Genomic DNA, 19,313 nt, shown 5'->3' on the forward strand with positions numbered 1-19,313 from the left:
AGGTATGCCCTTAGAATGAAACCAAGTGATATAGAAGTAAAGAAACCAAATTTTCTGAACTCACAATGCTCAACAGTATGTTTACATTAAGAAAATATTCCAAGATCTGAATTTTAATTTATTGAAGACATGGTTCAAATATTTTGCCTTCTTATATATATGATATATATGATTATCTATAGGATTCTAGGTGTTCTGTTAGCTGAATATGAGATACTGTAACTGGTTATGAGGATGGCAAATGTTACCATATTGTTTTATTAACCATGCTTTCAGGGTATATCATGATGATGCATGCATGATCATTGCATTTGGCAGTGGTATTGTTGAACTAGAGTGGATAATAAAATGATTTGCAGTTGGTACTTGCATTAATGAAAGCATTAATTACAAAAATTGTTCACATTGAAGCTTTTCCAGATTCAGGTGTGTCTGAAAGACAGGGAGTAGTGTGGTATTCCTTTAACATCTCAATACTACTTGAAAAATACACTTTTTTAAACCCAGGATTGTGACCCAAAATACAAACTTTATGGAATGAGAGATTTCAGCTGACTTCTGAAATGAATGAGAAACCCTGGAGAGAAATGAGTAGCTGTAATGAAGATGCAGTTCTTATGTAATAATGCCCCATATTGACTGCTTGCAATTTCTAGTAAACAAAATTAATGTGAAACTAATCATGATCTGAACTTTCTGCTTTAAGTTCTGTGTCTTTTCCTCTTTTTCTAATGGAACATGTCTTTCTTTTGCTGTCTATATCCTTCACCATTTCTTCATCTATTCCTGGAGTCTCCTTTGAGCTGAATTATGTAAACAAGAAAATGAAAAAAAAGGTCAACCAACCAAATAAAGAGCCCAACCAAGTAAAAAAAAAAAAAAATCCCCCAAAATAAACAACCCACCTGCACTCAAAAATCCCCAACAAAAATCCCAAAAGGAACAACAACAACAACCAAAAAAAAAAAAAAAAAGAAAAACCAAAAACAAACAAAGAAAGAAAAACAAACAAATCTCACAACTGCACAACTGTGTAGTCCCCTTATTTCTCTTTCATTTCTGCTGGGCATACTTGACTTGATTTTAATGTAAGCTCACAACTGGAGCTCTAGTCACCATTTATGACTCCAGCATTTGTATAGGGCTTCAGTCCTGCAGCATTCACCTTTGTCCGTGAGTAACATGGACCATTCTAGTGCTACAGTGAAATTTGAATAGGAAATGAAGCCGACTTTGCTCATGGCCGATGAATGCTGAGAAAATTTGCCTCCCTTATTCTGGGTGGCCAGTCAAAGCAAAAAAGGTGATCATTTAACCATGGAGCCTGGGAGTAAACTTTTTTCTATCTGACTGCTGTTGATATGCCAAATTCTCATCCTTCAGCCTAACTGCAGCTGGGTATTTGGTTGTCACTGGGAGCCAAAGGTGGGCTGGCAGCTCTCCAAGTGAAAGCTCTGCTCTGCCACATGTATTTTAGACAAGTTCAGTCAAAAGCTTGCTATGTCTTTTACTTTGAACTTAAATGAGGAAGGAAGTTAGAGGGCTTTCTGTGAAAGCCTCTTCAAGAAGCTGGGCATAACTCAGATTCTTGAAGAGTTACAACTGCAGTACACTAGTACTCTGTATGCAATTTAATTGTCATAATCTGTTAAAACAACCTTTAGTAGAGTGCATTTTTTTTTGTTGTTTGAAAGCTAATGTCCAAAAATCAATTCCTCAGTCACTAGAAAAGAGCAAAGCAGACTTTCCAAGACAGAGAATACAATGAAAATAATGAAAATTGTCACACAGTTACACATGCGGTAGTTTTGCAGTACAGACAACCCTGAGAAGTGGAAAACTCCTGAAGGTGAAGAAGAGCAGTCACACTTAGGCTGTCAAACATCTCAGCTATGTGGTTGTAGAAAGTTTTGAAAGCACAGGTGTTGGCTGTGTCCAGTTGCAGGTTGGCAGTAATTGGCAACTGGCTTAACTGCTTACTTGCCATTAAAATTTATGCCTTTGTTGTTAATTCTAAATAGGATCAATAAGTTGTTTTGGTTTGTCAGACCAAGCACTTCCCTTAGCAGTGGTTTTGATGAACTGCAGCTTTGTAAATGTCATGGGAGAGTGCTGCTGTCCAGACTCCTGCCCCTCTGCTAATTCACAGGTCAGTCCTGGGGAACAACCCACTGTCAGTTTTTCAAAAGAAACTGGTTTTTTCGTCTACAGTTCTATAGTTGCAAAAATTGTATTTGTACTTGTCTAATGGATTTGTTAAATTGTCTCCTTTTCTTGGATTTGTAATAGCAAATGGTCTCTAATACATATTTAATTAGTTGATTAAAATTAAATTATTAATTAGAGATGATCTTCTGTGAAGCAGAAGAAATTATGATGGGAGTAATCAAACATTAATTACTGAGGTTTTTACTGATCAGCTGTCTGCTGAACATGCTATACTGCAGGTGTGTGATAGGAAAAGTAAAACTTTTCCATAACTTCAATTCCAAAACAGGTAAACTGTATCTCAGCCTCTTAGAGACGGAAAATGCTTTTTTCACATATGTTTTTTTAATTCATATTGCTTTAAGGAGCATATTAACCTTTAATTGCCTTGCTTGTGTACACATAATAGTTCAAGATTTATTTAATATGTATCTGGCATTATAGCACTATAAAACTGAGTAGTTTATAGAGGGTGGTATTCTCTTTCATGGTACAAAACTGGTGGCAAATCTGCTTTTATGACAGAGACAATAGATTTTGCTTTCAGGCTTACCAGCTTGTTGATTCCCTTCGCTTTCACCTCAGCTTTCCTGTTTTGGTAGTTGGCTATCAGTGCAGCTCTACATTGTTGGTTTTTAAAAATCATCTGAGGAAAGATAATGTGTTTTGCTTGTTTTGTACATGAAGAATCATAGAACACACACATTGGCAAAGGATTCAAGAAGTTAGAGTTTAAATTTAAAACATTAAGATTTTCTTTTTGAGGAAAAACTCACCTGCCATCCATTAGGACAGCCACATGTAAAACATTGAAGTATGAGCAGTCTGACTATACCAGTGACAAATAATTTGAAGTGTTTTCTGAACTAAGAACTGTTGTTCTAGATAGCCAGAGAGCTGAGCCATTCCCAGGTGGACTTGGAAGCATCCAACCCAAATATGAAAAGGAGAGTTAGCTTCCAAAATAAATTATTAGGAATAGACATTTGTAGTAGACAAAGCCAAATATGTTTTCCCTCTTCTGCTTTTATATCAACAGATGATGGAAGTTATTTAGTTTATACTGAAAATTTTGGAATGTGATAGTCAAGCAGAGTTGTCACACCTGTGTTATGCTTTCCTGGTTGTCTAGACATTCCAGCCTCCGTTCATTCCTGTGGATCTGAATCCATCACCTGTGCTTAATACTTATGTCTGTTGAAAAAAAGTAAATACTCCAAATGGTGTGTCAAGAACATGCTCTTCTAACTTCAAACAGGCCTTTAATTCTCTTGGGTTATGTGAAGTATATTGGTGTCAAGATAGAAAGATTACTTTAAAGAAACCAGGTGTTCATTCTCTTGAGATTTTTTTATGGACTTACCCATATATCTCCTGCTTTTTTCATCTACATCAGCACAAGGAAGCATGTATTTTTGACTATGGTGCTGCAAGCTTTTCAAACACGTCTATGAAAGATGCCATCCAATTTGCTGTAATGGTTGTACATTTGTATGTCCTTCTTTGTTGCAATATACCTTGCATTACCTAACTAAATTTCTTTCTCTTGAAAATGAATCTTACTCCATCTTCAAAAAGTTAAATTTATTTTTTGAGTTTGAGACACTGATACCACAATTCACTCCTCTTTTCCTTACCTCAGTCATCTGTCAGCTTTCCAAAGCTTCAAAACTCTCAAGAGAGTACAATGCATGTCAAATGTGAGAAGAGTGCTGTCTCAGTAAGTTTGACCTGATCAGGAAAATTTTCTTCTTTTCTTCTCCTCCCTTTTCACCCGAAATGACTTCTTCAGGAAACATCCAATCTTTCTGTAACTCAGTGGATCAAAGTGCTGTATTGTTGGATCTTAATCACATATGAATGGCTCCAGAAGGGATCAGAGCTTTCTTTGTTCTTTAGAGGCTTCTAGGCCAAAACCAGTGCCAGCAGCCATAAAGGAAATATGTAAACCTCTGTTTGGTCATTCAATGAACCATGCCGCTCTAGGTTTGACCCCCACTTCTTTGCACTAGCTTCCTTCTGCCTAGATCATGGCTATAAAGTATATTAACACTTTCAATTGTAGGCAAAAGGATTATTTTTGTCTTTCTTTTTGATGTCTCTTCTAATTTTTCTCCTTGCTGTTTCGTGCTTCTGAATGTTCTCAGCTTTAAGCACAAACTAGGATCAAAATGTTCCAGATTTGTCTGTATCAGACAGAGCATGGTCTACATCACAGTGGAGTCACAGTGTCTTGCAAAGTGTAAGTGCTAAGTATGTGCCAATATCAAAGTGTAAGACCATAAAAGTTTGGGGTTTTTTCCTGTAAAATGGATTTCTGTTGTGCTGTGTGTTTTGCAGATTGGTTATAAGTAGATGGACTGCTCTATTCAAATTTTTTTTTTTTACTAAGGGGTTTTACTTCTTTATAGTCTGTCAAGATACTAGAAGAGCTTAATGAGACATAACAGTATTCCTTAGGACATTAACAAGACATTGATTCTCCTTTTGCTTCAGCTGTGAATTTTTGTGAAGCCATTTTAATGATAATGTCACTTTATGTTTTTATATGATACAAGCTGAGATATTCTTGCATGTAGACTAAGGTGTAGCTTATATCTAAAGTGCAATCCTTTGTCTTTCTTAACTGTTGTATCAAGCATGAATCAACTGTGTAACTGATAATAAACATACTATGTCTGAATGTTTGTAGTGAAAGGAAGATAGAGAATGAGAAGTTGCAAGTTATTCAGGGTATTTGTGCAAAACCACAATTGTTGTTTATTGGGTTATCTGTCTGTTACTGACATGCTTTAAAATGCCATCCAGTGAAGCAGGCAAACCAAACAACTTAGCTGATCAATCATATACTGTAGATACTGAAAAGCAAGTAATTGAACTGTTCATGTTTGCTCTTTAGGTCAGAAAATTCATTGTGCAAATTAAATGACAGTTCACAGAAATAAGGATTAGTTTATATATGCCTTTTGAGTGTCCTGGCTATTTTAGTAGAATATAACTTCAAATGTAGTTTCATTGGCTTTTTCTCTTCGTATACTGTATCCATAAAACCAGACAAGGCTAAAAGGGAAAGAACTTTGTGTTTTATCTTACAGTTCTGGCAAAATTCAGAAAAGTCAGATATGTTAACCTTTAATTAAAAATGGAGTATACAAATCCTACTAGAAGCATTATGGTCTTGCATGTGTTTTGTATAAAATGAGCAGATTTGCTCTCTCCCCTCCCACAAGAACAGCTAAAGATCTAATCAGACCACTGGCCAGTGTATTTTTTATAGGGTCCAGTTGTACTTGTTTGTCCACGTTTGTCTTTAATCTAAACCCAGGTGATTGAATTTATACCTTTTTACAGATAGATCCTGTTAACACATTTTAACTCTGGTCAAGGAAACAAAGGAAACATTTTTTGTTTTCTGTGACAAATGTCAGTGTTTCATCTTGATTTTTCTAAACATTGTCCACTTTTCAGTATACTCTTCTTCCACTGTTGTCAAGTCCTTTTGCAGATTGTGCTTTCTAACTGGCAGACATCAAACTGATACACTACCAGCTGGACTGTTTTTTTTTTTTTTTTTAATATAAAGTCATTTCTGCTGTGATGGATTAGACATCTTTTTGAAGCAGGATGTTTTATTGCTTGTAAGTCATCTAAAGCCATTTTATATGGATGATCTCTGCTTACCCTCTCCAATTCCTGATGCACTGCCTGTGGTCTGACTGACATGTCCTTTCTATTAATCTGTCTACAGCTGGTCTTATAAAACAGTGTGGCTAGTGGCACTCTTCACTGCGTGCTGAGGAAACTGCTGTACAATGTGCAAATATTACTTACTTGAAGTCTTAAGTCTTGAGAATTTGATTCATCTCCAAAACAGTTTTGCAGTAGGCAACATAGCATCTTTTCCAGCTTTTCTGGAGCAATATATAAAACACTTCATAATATTAATTTTTTTTAAATGTTGTTAATGCTTCATCTTATAAGGAGGTAATTTCTTTTGTGAGAGGACAGTTGGAAATACTACATTATTAATATTTAAAATTCTAACTCTTTGCCAAGTAGACCTTTTTTGTTATAAGTCACTAAAGGATCTGAATTACTAGCAACGTACCGTTAGTACACTGATTCCCTATAAAACAATTGAATCATTTTTCAGTTGTGGAAGCAAACATGAAACATTAGTTTGCAATTTCTAGTCTTTTCAGTAAAACTGGCATGATCTTTCTGTTTTTATAGGACTGTACTAAATATTCAAATCTAAAATGTTATTGAAGAACATATTTTTAGCTTTGGGTGTTTTTTAATATATTTAAATCCATTACCTCCTTGCAATTGTTTCTTTTTCTTTGAAATCTGGACCACTGTAAAGCTGAAAACTGTGTCTATGAGCTGGAGATTGAAGAATATTCTGTAACCTGTTGCTAGTTATCCCCCTCTCATGCCACCCACTCAATAAAAGGCATAACAGGATAGTAATACTAAATATAACTGGAAGTGCCAAGAACAAAGCTATGATATAGTGCTACTTTCAGGCTATAGAAAAATCACAACTTAGATTTATTTTTGGTGCTTATGGTTGAAGGATGTTCTGTTTGTTGTTTTATTGCCTTTCTAATACTTTGGAGCTGCACAGGCTGTGGTGATATAACAACAGATCCTATACTACACATCTTGGCATAGAAATAGCAGAATAGTTTAATTGTATTAAACCTTTCAATTATTGCCTCACAAATGGCTATTTGTTCTTGATGGGTTTCTCATTCAAGTAACCCTCAACCTCGTAAAATACTAAACTCATACTGCAACCTACGCTTTATAATGCCAGATTTTTTCCCATTTTGAGTTTACGCAGTTAACTTGTATCAAGTTTAAAAATAATGCTTTAAAAGAATCAATGTCATGGTGAATGCATCTAGTCAAACAACTCATTTAAACAACATCTTACTCGTGTGTAGCAGACCGTTTTACAAGTAACTGAGAGTTTTACAAGCCTGTGTTTCAGACAGGATAATTGGTTGTTTCTCATGTGTGAGCTTGGAACTTAAACTTGTTAACTTCAATATACGGAACCTTTTCTGGCTTGGTAAGGAGTGTTAAGGTCTTCTTAGCTATAGACATATATAATAGTTCATTATTGAGAAGTGGTAAAATGGTACAAATTTTGAATATGTTCTGTAGAAGCTAGTGGTTATAACCTTTTAGATTGCCACTAGTGGTCAGCAAACTTAGCCTATGGTGATTTTTAATGTAAAGTAAACTCAGTTAGCAAGTGCAGATTTCTGACTTAGGTTGAGCACAGGAACTCAGAATTTAAAGAGGTGATTTTACCTCTTATTAGACCACAATTTTGAATAGATAGGTTACTTTCTAAGGGGAGTGAAGAAGGCTTAGAAAAATCTGTTGCATTAAGATATTTTAATCAACTGATGCTAATCTTCTCATCCTCATCAAAAGTTAGTGTCAGCTATATATTTGCTATATTTGATTCCCTTTTCAGTGCATTGCTTACCCTAGGTGTAACACCAGGGCCTGTTGGTAAAACTGCAAGTCACATCCAGAGGTAGAGGGAAGGAGCTGTCTGTCAGCTTCCAAAAGCCAGGTTTCCCTTTCTGCTGGAATCACTTGACAAGTATCTGCTTTTGTTTTTCGTTGATACAGTCATGATAATTGGGGCATTACTAGGACATAGCACCTGCTTCCAGGTGCTTTTCTTTAGAAATAATCTGGCTTTTCAATTATTTTAAAGGTACTCCACAGCTGGAGTGTACAAAGGAAAGCCTTAATTCACTTAAAGTAACAACAGCTTTACTACAAAACCTGTTTTAAGCTTCTTCAATATTATTTTCAGTAGCTCTCCTTTAAGGAGACCATAAGTTTTACAAATGCTGTCAGTCAGAGTTTGGCCATTCCTTAGAGAGATGAGAGGGGCATTTTATAAGGGCATGTGGTGATAGGACAAGGGGGAATGGCTTTCAAGTGAAAGAGAACAGGTTTAGATTAGGTATTGAGAAGCAATTCTTTACTGTGGGGGTGGTAAACATTTGAACAGGTTGCCCAGAGAAGCTGTCGATGCCCCATCCCCAGAAGTGTTCAAGGCTAGGTGGGATGGGGCTTTAGACCAGGTTGTTCAGTGGAAGGTGCCTCAGCCCATGGCAGTGGGGTTGGAATAGGATGATCTTTAAGGTTCCTTCCAACCTAAGCCCTTGTATGGTACTTTGGGGCTGTTTCGGGGTTTTTTTTATGTTGTCTTGGTTTGAAAGACAGGTGTCTGCTAAGGAAGGCAGGAGCCTCCCTTGGAATGTTAAATGTAACCCCCTTCCCTCCGAATTATTATAATTTTGAAATTAAGGGGCCTTCAGGCAAAGATATTAGAAATAGGAATAACAGTTCTTTGTATAAAACAGTTCTATATATAAAACAAGGCAAACAAACAGCAATAACTCTGGCAGTAACAGCAAACAATCACAAACCCGGTGCCAGCCCTCTCGGCTGTCAGGCCCTTTCCCCTCGGGTGCAGTTCCGCTCGCAGCCGGCAGGGGCGCTGGCGGCTCCCGGTGAGCAGGGCAGGTGTGATGGTTCCCCCGCGGCTGCAGGGGGCGCTCCGGAGCGAGCTCGGGGAGCACGCGGCACTGGCGGCTTGGGATCCCGGGAAGGGATGGGACAAAGGAGCTTCACAAACCCCTGGGCAGCCGATCCTGGTGCCCCAGCTGGACTCTCGGGAACAGCAGGCTGGAATGGCAGGAATGAGCACAAATGCCAGGTGGCAGACAAGATGTATCAAACTCCAGAGCTGCAGCGGGGACCCCGGGAGGTCTGGGCAGGCAGGGGGTGCAGGGCTACAGAGTAGCGAAGGCTCAAAGCGGTGACAGGGGCAGGGCGGCTGCAGCCTGGCTCCCAGTGGGGCAGGGAAAGGCCAGCTTGGGATCCTGGGGCTTCCCCTGAGGCACCCTAGCAGATGGTGAGAAAGTCCCTCTTTTAGTGAGGTAGGGTGTTAAATAGGGTCCCAGTGTAACAGCCGCTCCAGCAAGCGGAGCTCCACTCACAGTAGAAGGAAGGCAGCAGAAGGCAGAGCACCGCAGTGGTGATGAATTCTCCCCATGACAACTGCAGCTTCTCTCCCCTCCGAACGCCGAGAGCACAAGAGAGCTAGGGGGTCCACCCAATCTCTTTTTCCCAGTTCAAATATTGTGGCATCTCTGCCCTACACAAGGAAACCCCATGTAAGACAGAGTAGTCAGCTGGACCGCTCCCCAAGCTGTGGCCAGGTTTTTTGTCTCTCTTAAGTATCCAGTCATTATTGTCTCCTAGCAACACATATGGGGAAAATTCCTTAACAGGAAAAACAAAAGGAGAACTCCTAAAACCCCAACATATGTGAAGGTTGATATCCTTCCTGAGATATCTGTGTATCTCTCTTCTTTCTTGTATATGCAGATGGACTAGTTTGAAAATAAACCAGTGGGAGATCACAAGTCAGAATTATAATTTAATAGGAAAATTAAAATAAATGCAATAGTACAAGAACACTGACAGAGTCAGGATACAACCTGACGCCCTATTAGTCAGGGTGGTGGTAGCAGTCCAGATGAAGTGGTCCTGTTGAAGCAGTTATCCCGTAGAAGGATCTGGTCTTTACCTGAAGGTCCATTTGTAGCTCTTGTCCCCTGGGAATCTAGTAGGTAAGCCTGCTCATGCTGTTCCAAACCCCTGATTATATCCAGGTGGGAATGCTTGGCTCCTCCCCCCTGGGCTGAGCATCTCACAATGGACTGATGTAATTCTATGAGTCATGTGGTGGGTCCTTGATTGCCCATTAAACAGAGATAGCCCCTGGAGGGAGTCATCAGAGATGAGTCATGGTAGGAGATAACGAACACTGCCCCCACCTGCTTTAACAGCTTGTGAAGATGATCATAGAATACATGCTTTTGGTTATATCTTACATTGTAACCTAGGACAGCACTCTTGGTCAACTGCCTATTATTTAGTCTCTTTCCTTGACGTGTGGATCAATATAATGTAGGGAAGCACTGTCTTGGTGCAGTACGAGAAAAATACTCATTATTCATTTTCTTATGCCTTCCCATGGAATATGTTTGCTAAAAGACTTTTCAGAAAGTCTGCTGCAACGTATGGTAATGGAATGAAAAACACTGTCACTTAAAAAGCAGAATGATTCTGGCCCATTACCTTTAAGTTCAAGAGTCAAAAGAACAACTCACCTCTTTAGCATCCCATTGCATTCACGCATCTTCTCCAAATCCGTCTGGTCATCCATGTCTTTTCCAGTACCACTGCTACAAATCTCTGCATTAATTTGCTAATATTACTTCCCATTTACTTGGTAAAGTGCTCACTTTTTTTCCATATCAGTGATTGCTTATGCATTTCATATCATTTTAGAATTAGTGGAAGATTTGTTTTGCATGTGGATGTTCTCGTGTGTACAGGACTGCGTCTGAACTGAGCTGTGTAATTTTCCTCTTAGTGTCCTTGTGCTTTATAAAGAAATCTGAAAGCAGTGAGGGGGCCTTACTCAAGCAAGCATGAAGGGGTTCTGCGATAATTCTAGCTGGAGAGTTAAAAAATATCAATAAATAGATGAGTCTGGTGCTACCTGGTATAGTAGTTTTAAGTGGTGGCTTGCTGTGAGTGTGGAAATATTAATCTTTCCAGAGACATGGACCTAGAAAACCCAAAGTACAAATCTGCATCCTCTAACCACATGGCAGGAAGAAATCCTCAGAAACAGCTCCCACAGAAGCTCCTGTTGCTGGAGAAGCTGGGAGGGTCACAGAGCCTGTGGCATTCTGGCAGCCAGCAACGGAACCTGGCAGAGGCATAGTCTCTGGAAACACTTTTTGCTTAACAACTGTTTTATGTTAACTTTTTTAAAGTGGCTTTATTACACAGTTTCTGCTTTTGAACAAGAAGTTGTTAATTGCTGTTAGTTCTGGCTTCCATTGCCTCTAAGCAGACTTTGTTCAACAAGTAATTCTTCCATTGGCAAAGGACCTGGAATGAGGTTGGAACCATCCTACACTTACACACTGTGCTCTGTACCTGGTAAGGAACAAGTGAAATAGGCACAACCACTGTCTATCTCTTCTTGTGGGAGCACACACTTCACAGAGCCACACCTACTGCTGAGCAGCTTTTCTTCTGCGCTCACACTGACTGTTAACTTGGAACAGTGTCAGCAGTGTGAATGTGGGGAGCCAAACACAAAGCCCTTAGAAATATTGTTCTTTGCTGCTGATACAAGGGTACATGTCCATACAGTGTTTTGGTGCTTTGCAGACGTGGGCACAGTATACAGATGTTATTTATTCAAGTACTAGATTTATGTACATGTTCAGGCAAATGCAAATGAATCATCACACATGCACTTCTCCAGAAAATACTGTTTAACTGTTATCTGAACAGAAAAAATGCTATTTGCAGAAAGGTTGTGATAAATAAGGATTGATCATTGGACTTCTCATTACTGTAAAGGTTATTTTGACATTCAGCATCGCAGGTGAACTTTTCTGAATTGGGGAGGGTAAAATCTCAGCACTTTTGTCTCAGGTTTTATTACTAGTTCAAACCACAATCTGTAGTTAAAACTAGCATATTTTGCTGCTGAAATCAGCATACTCTGTCAGTTGTCTTATATTCTGAAGTAAACCATGAGTACCTGCAGTCTATTTAAAAAACAAGGATGCTACAAAAACTCTGTAATCTCTGAAAGATGTTTCCTAAAGGTCTTGAGTGTCAAGTCTGTACTAGTTATTTATATTCCTTAAGCTATTTAACTGAAGTTATAACAAAAACAAACCTGAGTGAGAGACAGTAGAGAGGAGATGAGTGGTGGTATAGTAAAACCTTTCAGTAGGTTTTCTGTAAAATTATCTTTCGATATGTTCCATTCTATATTTTTTGTTAACACGTTAGGGCAACGATAGTAATTTAAACAAGTTGTCCTAAGTTTAAATTGATCTTATATTCAATCAGTCATTTTTGGTACAGCTGAAGAATATACTTGGATGTGCTAAGAGTACACTAAAATAGAAAATTGTCCTTATATGCAGTAAATTGGCATTCTTGTGTCTCTGCTTTATGTGAAGGAAAAAAGATACGTGAATTTTAGATGTCCTCCAAACAGCTATCTTTAACCAAGGCTAATTTTCAGCATTACTCTTTAGGATTTTATAGTCTAACACTTTACCTGTAAGTGCGTAACTGTCAGACAGTATCTGTGGCAACCCAAATTACTTAATAAAACACAGTGGGTAAGAGAGAAAGCAAAAGGAGCAGTAACTTAAAGTGATGTCTGATTTTCACTTCTGAGTAATTCTCTGAAGTAAAATAAGAATTAAAGCTGCATTAAAGGAAAGTACTTTACTATGCTTTCATTGCATGCATTTTTGTACAGTACCCTCTTCTCTGTTTTGTTTCCCTTGTCACTTGAGATGCTGTTTCGCTCACTCTAGGGTTGGATAATTGAGAGTCCTTGTCTTGTTTTTCCAGTTATGTGGTTATATGAACCTTAATCTGGAAGTCTGTTTTTCTCTATATAAGTATGCTCTGCTCTTTTTGTGTTATTTGTATTTCTTCCAGTTGTAAGAAAAGTACATGCTTATATGAAGGGAATATCCTGGGTGAGTAAGACGTGGAAGGCAAAGCATAGTTGGATGTTTTTGGCAGCTACACATGATTTACTGTTTCTTTTGTATAAAATAACAGAATCTAACAAAAAAAAATCTAATGCCCTGTAGTAGACTGTTGTGTGGTGAAGACTTGTGCAAAAAGTTGATGGATCCTAGTAGCTTCTCAAAGCCTGTCTTTGCTTCCATCCACATACAAATCTCAGTGCTACTTCTACAACCTCTGCAATTTTCTGTCCTCACTCTCACCCATCTTATTTGTCCAGACCCATTGTAACACGACTATCTGTAAAAAAAACCCCAACTTACCCATTTCAAAAACCTTCCAGCTCTCTAGCTGACTCCCCCTTTTCTTGTCTCATGCTTGCATTTGTCAATACTCCATGCTCTCTGGAATGGTGTGGCTATGCTGATTTTTCAGGCATCCAATTTCTTAATTTTGAATAGTTAGTTATCTTCTTTAAAATACATTTCTTTCAGCTGTCACTTGCAATCTGAAAGTGTTGTCACTTGTGGCCACTGGAGTTAACAAGGATGGAAAAGTGCACAAAGCACTGTGTACATTGTTTTAAGTGACTGTTTTCTTCTTTGTAAAGACTTAGAAGCCAAAAATACCATCCGGCTCTCTTAGAAAGCTAAGTGCGAAGCTCAGTTGGACATGTTTCAGTAGTCTTTTATAAGAGGTGAAATCTAAAAGAAAAAAAATAAAGTTGAAATCTGTACAAACTAGAAATACCAATTTGTAAAGCATTCACCACTACTTGTGAGACATAGTAAAAGGCCTCTGATGGTTTCGTAATCTTGTCTAGAGAAATCTGCTATCACGCAGAAATGCTGAAGAAGACAGACTTGTTTTTACTTTTGATTTTACTTCAGCAGGTTCTATTTTAAAATTAAAAAATAAAGGGGCACCTCAATTACATAAATCTGATTATCATAATATGTACTTAATGGACTCACTGCAAATTTTTAACATTGTACATACAGACTTTGGATTCCTTGGCACAGTAAAGTCAGTGAACAGTGAAATACGTATCCTCAAAGAACTAAAATATAAAAGCATTTCTGTGGCTGATAGTGTTGCTGGACCTCAGCTGGCATTCCTGGGAGTAGCCCTGTGCATAGGTTGCTCCAGACCACAGCACATCACTATCCCTTCTCATCATCTGAGGCACTTTGATTCCCCTCCCTGTTGTATAAGAGATAGTGCGTATGGAATCAATAAATATGAGGTACAGGTGCTTTAGGAGGAGTGCTTATGATGCATAGGTGCATTACAGGGATCCCTCTAGACAAGGATGAGATCATTGTTTCACTGTTAAGAAGAAGCATAAGAGCAGGCATACGTGAAGTATCTTTTCAGGAGAAGTGAAGTGTCTCTGTAGGATGAATAAATATTACAAAACTTTGGCTGACAGTTGTGCACATTACAACAGCTGTTCTGGTCAGACAGGAGGTCCTTTTTAGCTAAGTGGGCTGTCAGATAAGGAGCTTTCTTCAGGAAAAGCATGGATGTGTTAACTCCTGTATGACACTGGATTGAACCAGTTGATTTAAGTGGCTATCAGTCCACTCCACACAATCTTATAAATCACTGTACTCAGAAAAGAAACAGCAGAAAAGTACATGTAGCAGCTCAAGAGGCTGTGCAGTTTGCAGTCCAGCACACCAACATAGACTAGAGTGGATTTCAATTTACTTTTCAGCTTCAGTGGTGATTTAAGCAATGAGTTCTACTCTATGGTTAGTAGGTCAACATTTGTGGTTTCTATTTAATTTGCCAGAATTTCCTTTCTTTTGTTTTCTCTTTTCTTCTTTTAGACATGACTTCTTTTACCTCTAATACCATCCTTTTCCTTACTGCAACTGTTGAAAGCTTTTTTGTTTATTTTAAAGTCTTCTGTAGCAGTATAAATATACTCTGAGCCTCTAATTATGGTATTTTTTTCTGTGCCACCTGCAAGCATTTTACCTTTTTAGCTGCATAGTTAATTTTCTTTAAGTTCCTAATTTTATGTAGTTTCCCTTTTTAAAACTTAATGCTATGTAAAGGACTCTTGGCTTTTTCTATTCTCCAAATATACTAAATTTGCACAAGAATTGTTACGGGCAGCTTGTCTATTGTTCCTGGAGCTAGCAAGCAAAATTCCTTTTCTCTCCTTCGTCTTCTAAATGGTTGCTCCAAAAAGAAGATTATTATAATGTCTGAAAAGATATTACCAGAATCACAGCTCAGTGAAACTTTAACGGTGTGAATATGGAATACCCCTGTCTCCCATTATTACTTTGTTTCTTGTCCATGCAGTTTTGGAATGGATGAATGAAGCATGTCTTATGGTTAATACATGGATTCAGCAAATTAGATGATTTTAGTTTAATTCATACCTTCATCAGTCACACTTTTGCAGTAATACTTGGTAAATCTGTAAAGGTCTTTCAAAAATTTACACTAGTGGGGGCACTGACAAGACCAGGCAGCCTTTGATGGATGTAACAGACATGTTGTGCTACAATTTTTTGTCCCAGTGAAATTGTTCAATAAAACAGTGATGAATGAAAAAATATTTTATTCATTAAGTTCTCCATTTACCAGCCTGGTAATGTAAGTGACTATCTGAATTTTGTATTTGTTTACAACAGATTAGTCACAGTGGGCTAGAAGCTTTTCTGTGTTGATGAAATTTGGTAGTATAATTTTGAATTTGAATGAAAAATAATGCTTTCAATCAGCTTTTTTTTCATGTTGAATAATAGAGATTACTCTTTTCATATATTATAATATCTAAGTTTTTCTGTAGATCTTGTGTTCACATGTGTGGTGAACTGACTAGATGATGAGGTTCAGTAATCGAACATAGAAAAGCTTTCAGCAGGGCCTGGTTACTCAGCTTACGTATATCAATTTAGTAACATCAGTTCCACACTGCTATGATAATTTACACCAGCTGAGGTTCTGGGCACTGATCCTTTTTATTGTGTCTTGACTTTTCTAGCACGTAGGTTAAGCAACATTTGATAACCATATGTTTAGTGTATTGTGCCAGTAGAATAGGACTTAGAAGGTGGAGTGTGGGAAGAGTGGGAATTGCAAACATGTATTGTTAGATTTTACCGACTTCAGAATGTGGTGTAAATACAATGCCAGGTTCTCTATAAAACAAGGCCCCCATATGGAGTCAAGACATACAGTGAGATCTTGTAAAAATTAGTAAATAAACCTTAAAATTAGATTTAATTGGTTGTATTTTCTTCTTAGATTATATCTCAAAAATTTAGCAAACTCAAAGTAAACTCTTAAAAATGCAAAGCCAGTATGTAAAAGCACATCTAATGCATCAGACTTCTGAAACATGTTTGAGTCTTTATATTCCACTGCAGCATCCATGAACAGGCAGAAGGCTTTTCACTGTTTATGCTGAGGGGAAGACAGGAGCCTCTCTTAGGAACTCACCCCTTTGTGCTAATGTAATTGAAAGGAGCTGTAAAATAGTAACTTCTGATTATGCAAGAGCTACCTAGGTATGTGAGTATTCAGAGAATTTCAGCTTTCTTTGGATACTTTGGTGATCACTGTACATCCTCTTAGGAAATCTGCAGGGAATGAATGTGGATGATGGTCAGTGGGGCAGAAAGCAACTAGAAAAACAAATGGGGATGGAGAGCTGAGAGCATTCCAGTGGAAAATTCAACTATACAAAAAGAGTTGGGCATCTGATTGTGTCAGTCTTTTCATGTTTCATCTGTTGCATGTAAAAAATGATTATCTTTTCAAGTCTAAAAAAAGTACTTTGCTTTTAGAACAGAATTACTTCTTCTGAGTTAAAGGGAGGAAAAGTTACATTAAATTGGAAAATATTTGTCTGTGCAAACTTCTTTCTGGAAGTTTCAAAGTTCAGAGAGAGCTCGCTTGCAAAACCTTGAGGTTTAGCAAACTCCATTGTGGTGCGAAGTTTAAAGGAGGAAATATAGTAACACACCACAAAGTGTCCCTTGGGTTGTGGAAAATCACTTCTGTGCTACTTCTGGTTTAGTTAGTTATTATTTGTAAGGCAATTAGTGTTGTTTTTCTAGATTTCTGTATTAGACACGAGTCATCCAGCAAATCTTTTTTTTCTCTGCAGAAGGTATGAATAAAATAGCTGTTACTTGTGTGAATATAATCAGTTGTGTTTTCATGCCAGTATCAAACCCTCACATTTAAGAAACAACTGCCTAACAAACACTTCCATTTTAGCATTCATCTAGGATCTTTTAATGCAGATACTCTGAACTGTTCCTTAGTGTGGAAAGTGATGACAGCACATCACCGATTTAGTAACATTTTGATTACACAGCTAGAAACACACAAAAAAATTTTAATCAACTTTGGGCATTGAAATAATTTATCTACAAAATTTGTTTCACTAAACCAGTTGGTGCTGTTGGCATCTGCAGTCACTGAAATACAGCTTAAAGGCATTGTGTTTTTCTTGGCTAGAGGCTACCTTGGTAACTTATGTTGTATTTGCCCACAAATGCACAAGACTCAGTGCTAGTCTGCTTACTGCCATCATTTCCTTGAGCATGTGTTTCTACTTTTAAACCCAAGTGCTGTTCTTACAATGTAATGACCTTCCTTCGTAAGACAGAGCCCTAATTCAAGAGGCTGTGTAAAGAAGATTGCAGACTGACTTCAGTGAGCTCCAGGGTCTGATGGCAATAGTTTTCCAGTAGAGGGGGTGTGGTGGACATCCTCTGGGTTGTGGGTCTGAAACATCTCAAATTACTCAGCCATATTTGTCGGCTTAACACCAGCGGGCAGCTCTATCCACTAGCTGCACTGACACTTTGCTTTGTTATCCTTTCGTGCAGCTTTTGCTTCCTCCCCTCATGTGACAGTCAAGGAGGATGTTGCTGAAACAGGCAATAGAGCTTCCTTACCCTGCTTCTCCAGTACTGTGATGAGTGCCATTAACTCAGTATATTAATGGGGATAAATTCAAGCTGCTGGAAACGTTGCAATACGTTGCAGAGATGAGTATCTTGGTTTTTATCACATATAATCGTGCTAACATATCCGATACTGATGTGGCACTGAGATAACAATGCTAAAAAATAGGCATGTTGATATTAAAATAGTGGTTTGTTGAAAGCCCATTTATTTCAACTTGTATATTTTCTAAAGTTTGTGCAAGGGGAAGTGAATGTCAAGTACCACACTTCATTTTCAAATGTTATTTGAAATTCTACTTCGATGGAAAGAGATTTAAAATTTTTCACAGTGTCATTTCTGGGTAAGCAGAAATTCTCATCTCAAAATCACAATTTTTTCCCTGATATTTGTTACTAAACATTCTGGTTGAAATTCCTTTCTGAAAAATAAGAAAGCCTTCCTGACACATAATCATGGTTGAATTAAAAATTATGTGAATTTATACAACTCAACTTGGTTTCTTCTGTTAGAATACATTAATAGATAAACAAAACTGTTGTTTATTCTGTCAGTAGACACTGTAAGAGCTACATAGAGATGTTGCAGTTTGTATGGACTTTGAAAGCCTTTTTATTTTCCTTTCTCTTTTTTATTCCTTCTGTACATGGACCCTTACACAGTGTGGCTCCAGTTGCCTGTCTAGGGCCTCTACTGCCTACTATGTTATTAGCAACTGTTCCTGTAACTGTGCTGCGTTTTTATGACACAGTCTGTGATAAAAGAAAATTAAGAGTATTTGGCAATAATTCCCACAGACAAAAATGTGCAAACTAAGTCAGGACTAAGTATTTCTGTTATATATGGACAGTAGTAAGAACTGAGGGTTATAGTTTTGGATATAAAAACTAAATGTCTATTGAACAAGTCAAACATGAGTAGACTTCTGGATCAAATACATTCAAAGACTAAAATTTTAATGAAAACAGTAAACTGGACCAGTATAACCTGCAGGTTACTGTTCTCTTCTAAGAGACGTCAGAAACATGTTTTGATATTGTACTTTCTATTTTGAAAAGTGATTGGAATATACCACTGAACTAAAATCTTTCCTTTCTCAGTCTTTCTGGGTCTGTATTTGTGCCTTGACAGTTGATGCAATGTCAGTAATGATTGGTGTTTCCAAGAAACTGCATCATGTCTCATGTATAATACTTATTACTATCCTCCTAACAGCAGTGTGCTAGTCTTCTGTGTTTAATTTTAGAAAAGCTAAGAAATTTTGAAAGAATTTTTATTTTTATAGGATTTTCTTGGTTACTAAGAGATGCTGTGCTATAGCTCATGTTTGTCTGGAATGTTTAGGATCTGTACATTTTTTATGTTTAATTTTGATGTTAGAGTAGTATGGTGAAAAATTCTACATCTTAAGTGTTTACCAGTAAGAGTATAATGAAACATACATTTTTAACATTAAAATACAAATGCAACCTGGAATTTTTTACTTATTTTTGCTGGTTTGGATATGTTTTTGAGCACATATTTCATGT

The 19,313-nt window shown here is 37.6% G+C and overlaps 1 protein-coding gene across 5 annotated transcripts in view; it reads left to right on the plus strand.

The window, feature by feature from the left end:
* Positions 1 to 19,313, plus strand: part of ARL15 (ADP ribosylation factor like GTPase 15) — a 251,818-nt gene that overhangs the window by 207,474 nt on the left and 25,031 nt on the right. Inside the window, exon 8 of one of the 5 annotated variants that reach the window (XM_032095497.1) lies at positions 17,706 to 17,869. The exons of the other annotated variants lie outside the window; for them this stretch is intronic. Within the exon in view, the coding sequence (XP_031951388.1) occupies positions 17,706 to 17,729 (24 nt within the window). The 3' untranslated portion in view covers positions 17,730 to 17,869. Of the gene's footprint in view, positions 1 to 17,705; positions 17,870 to 19,313 lie in introns of those variants that run through there. 5 annotated transcript variants of the gene reach the window in all.

The sequence above is a fragment of the Corvus moneduloides genome, chromosome Z, assembly GCF_009650955.1.
Source record: "Corvus moneduloides isolate bCorMon1 chromosome Z, bCorMon1.pri, whole genome shotgun sequence".
Taxonomy (NCBI): domain Eukaryota; kingdom Metazoa; phylum Chordata; class Aves; order Passeriformes; family Corvidae; genus Corvus; species Corvus moneduloides.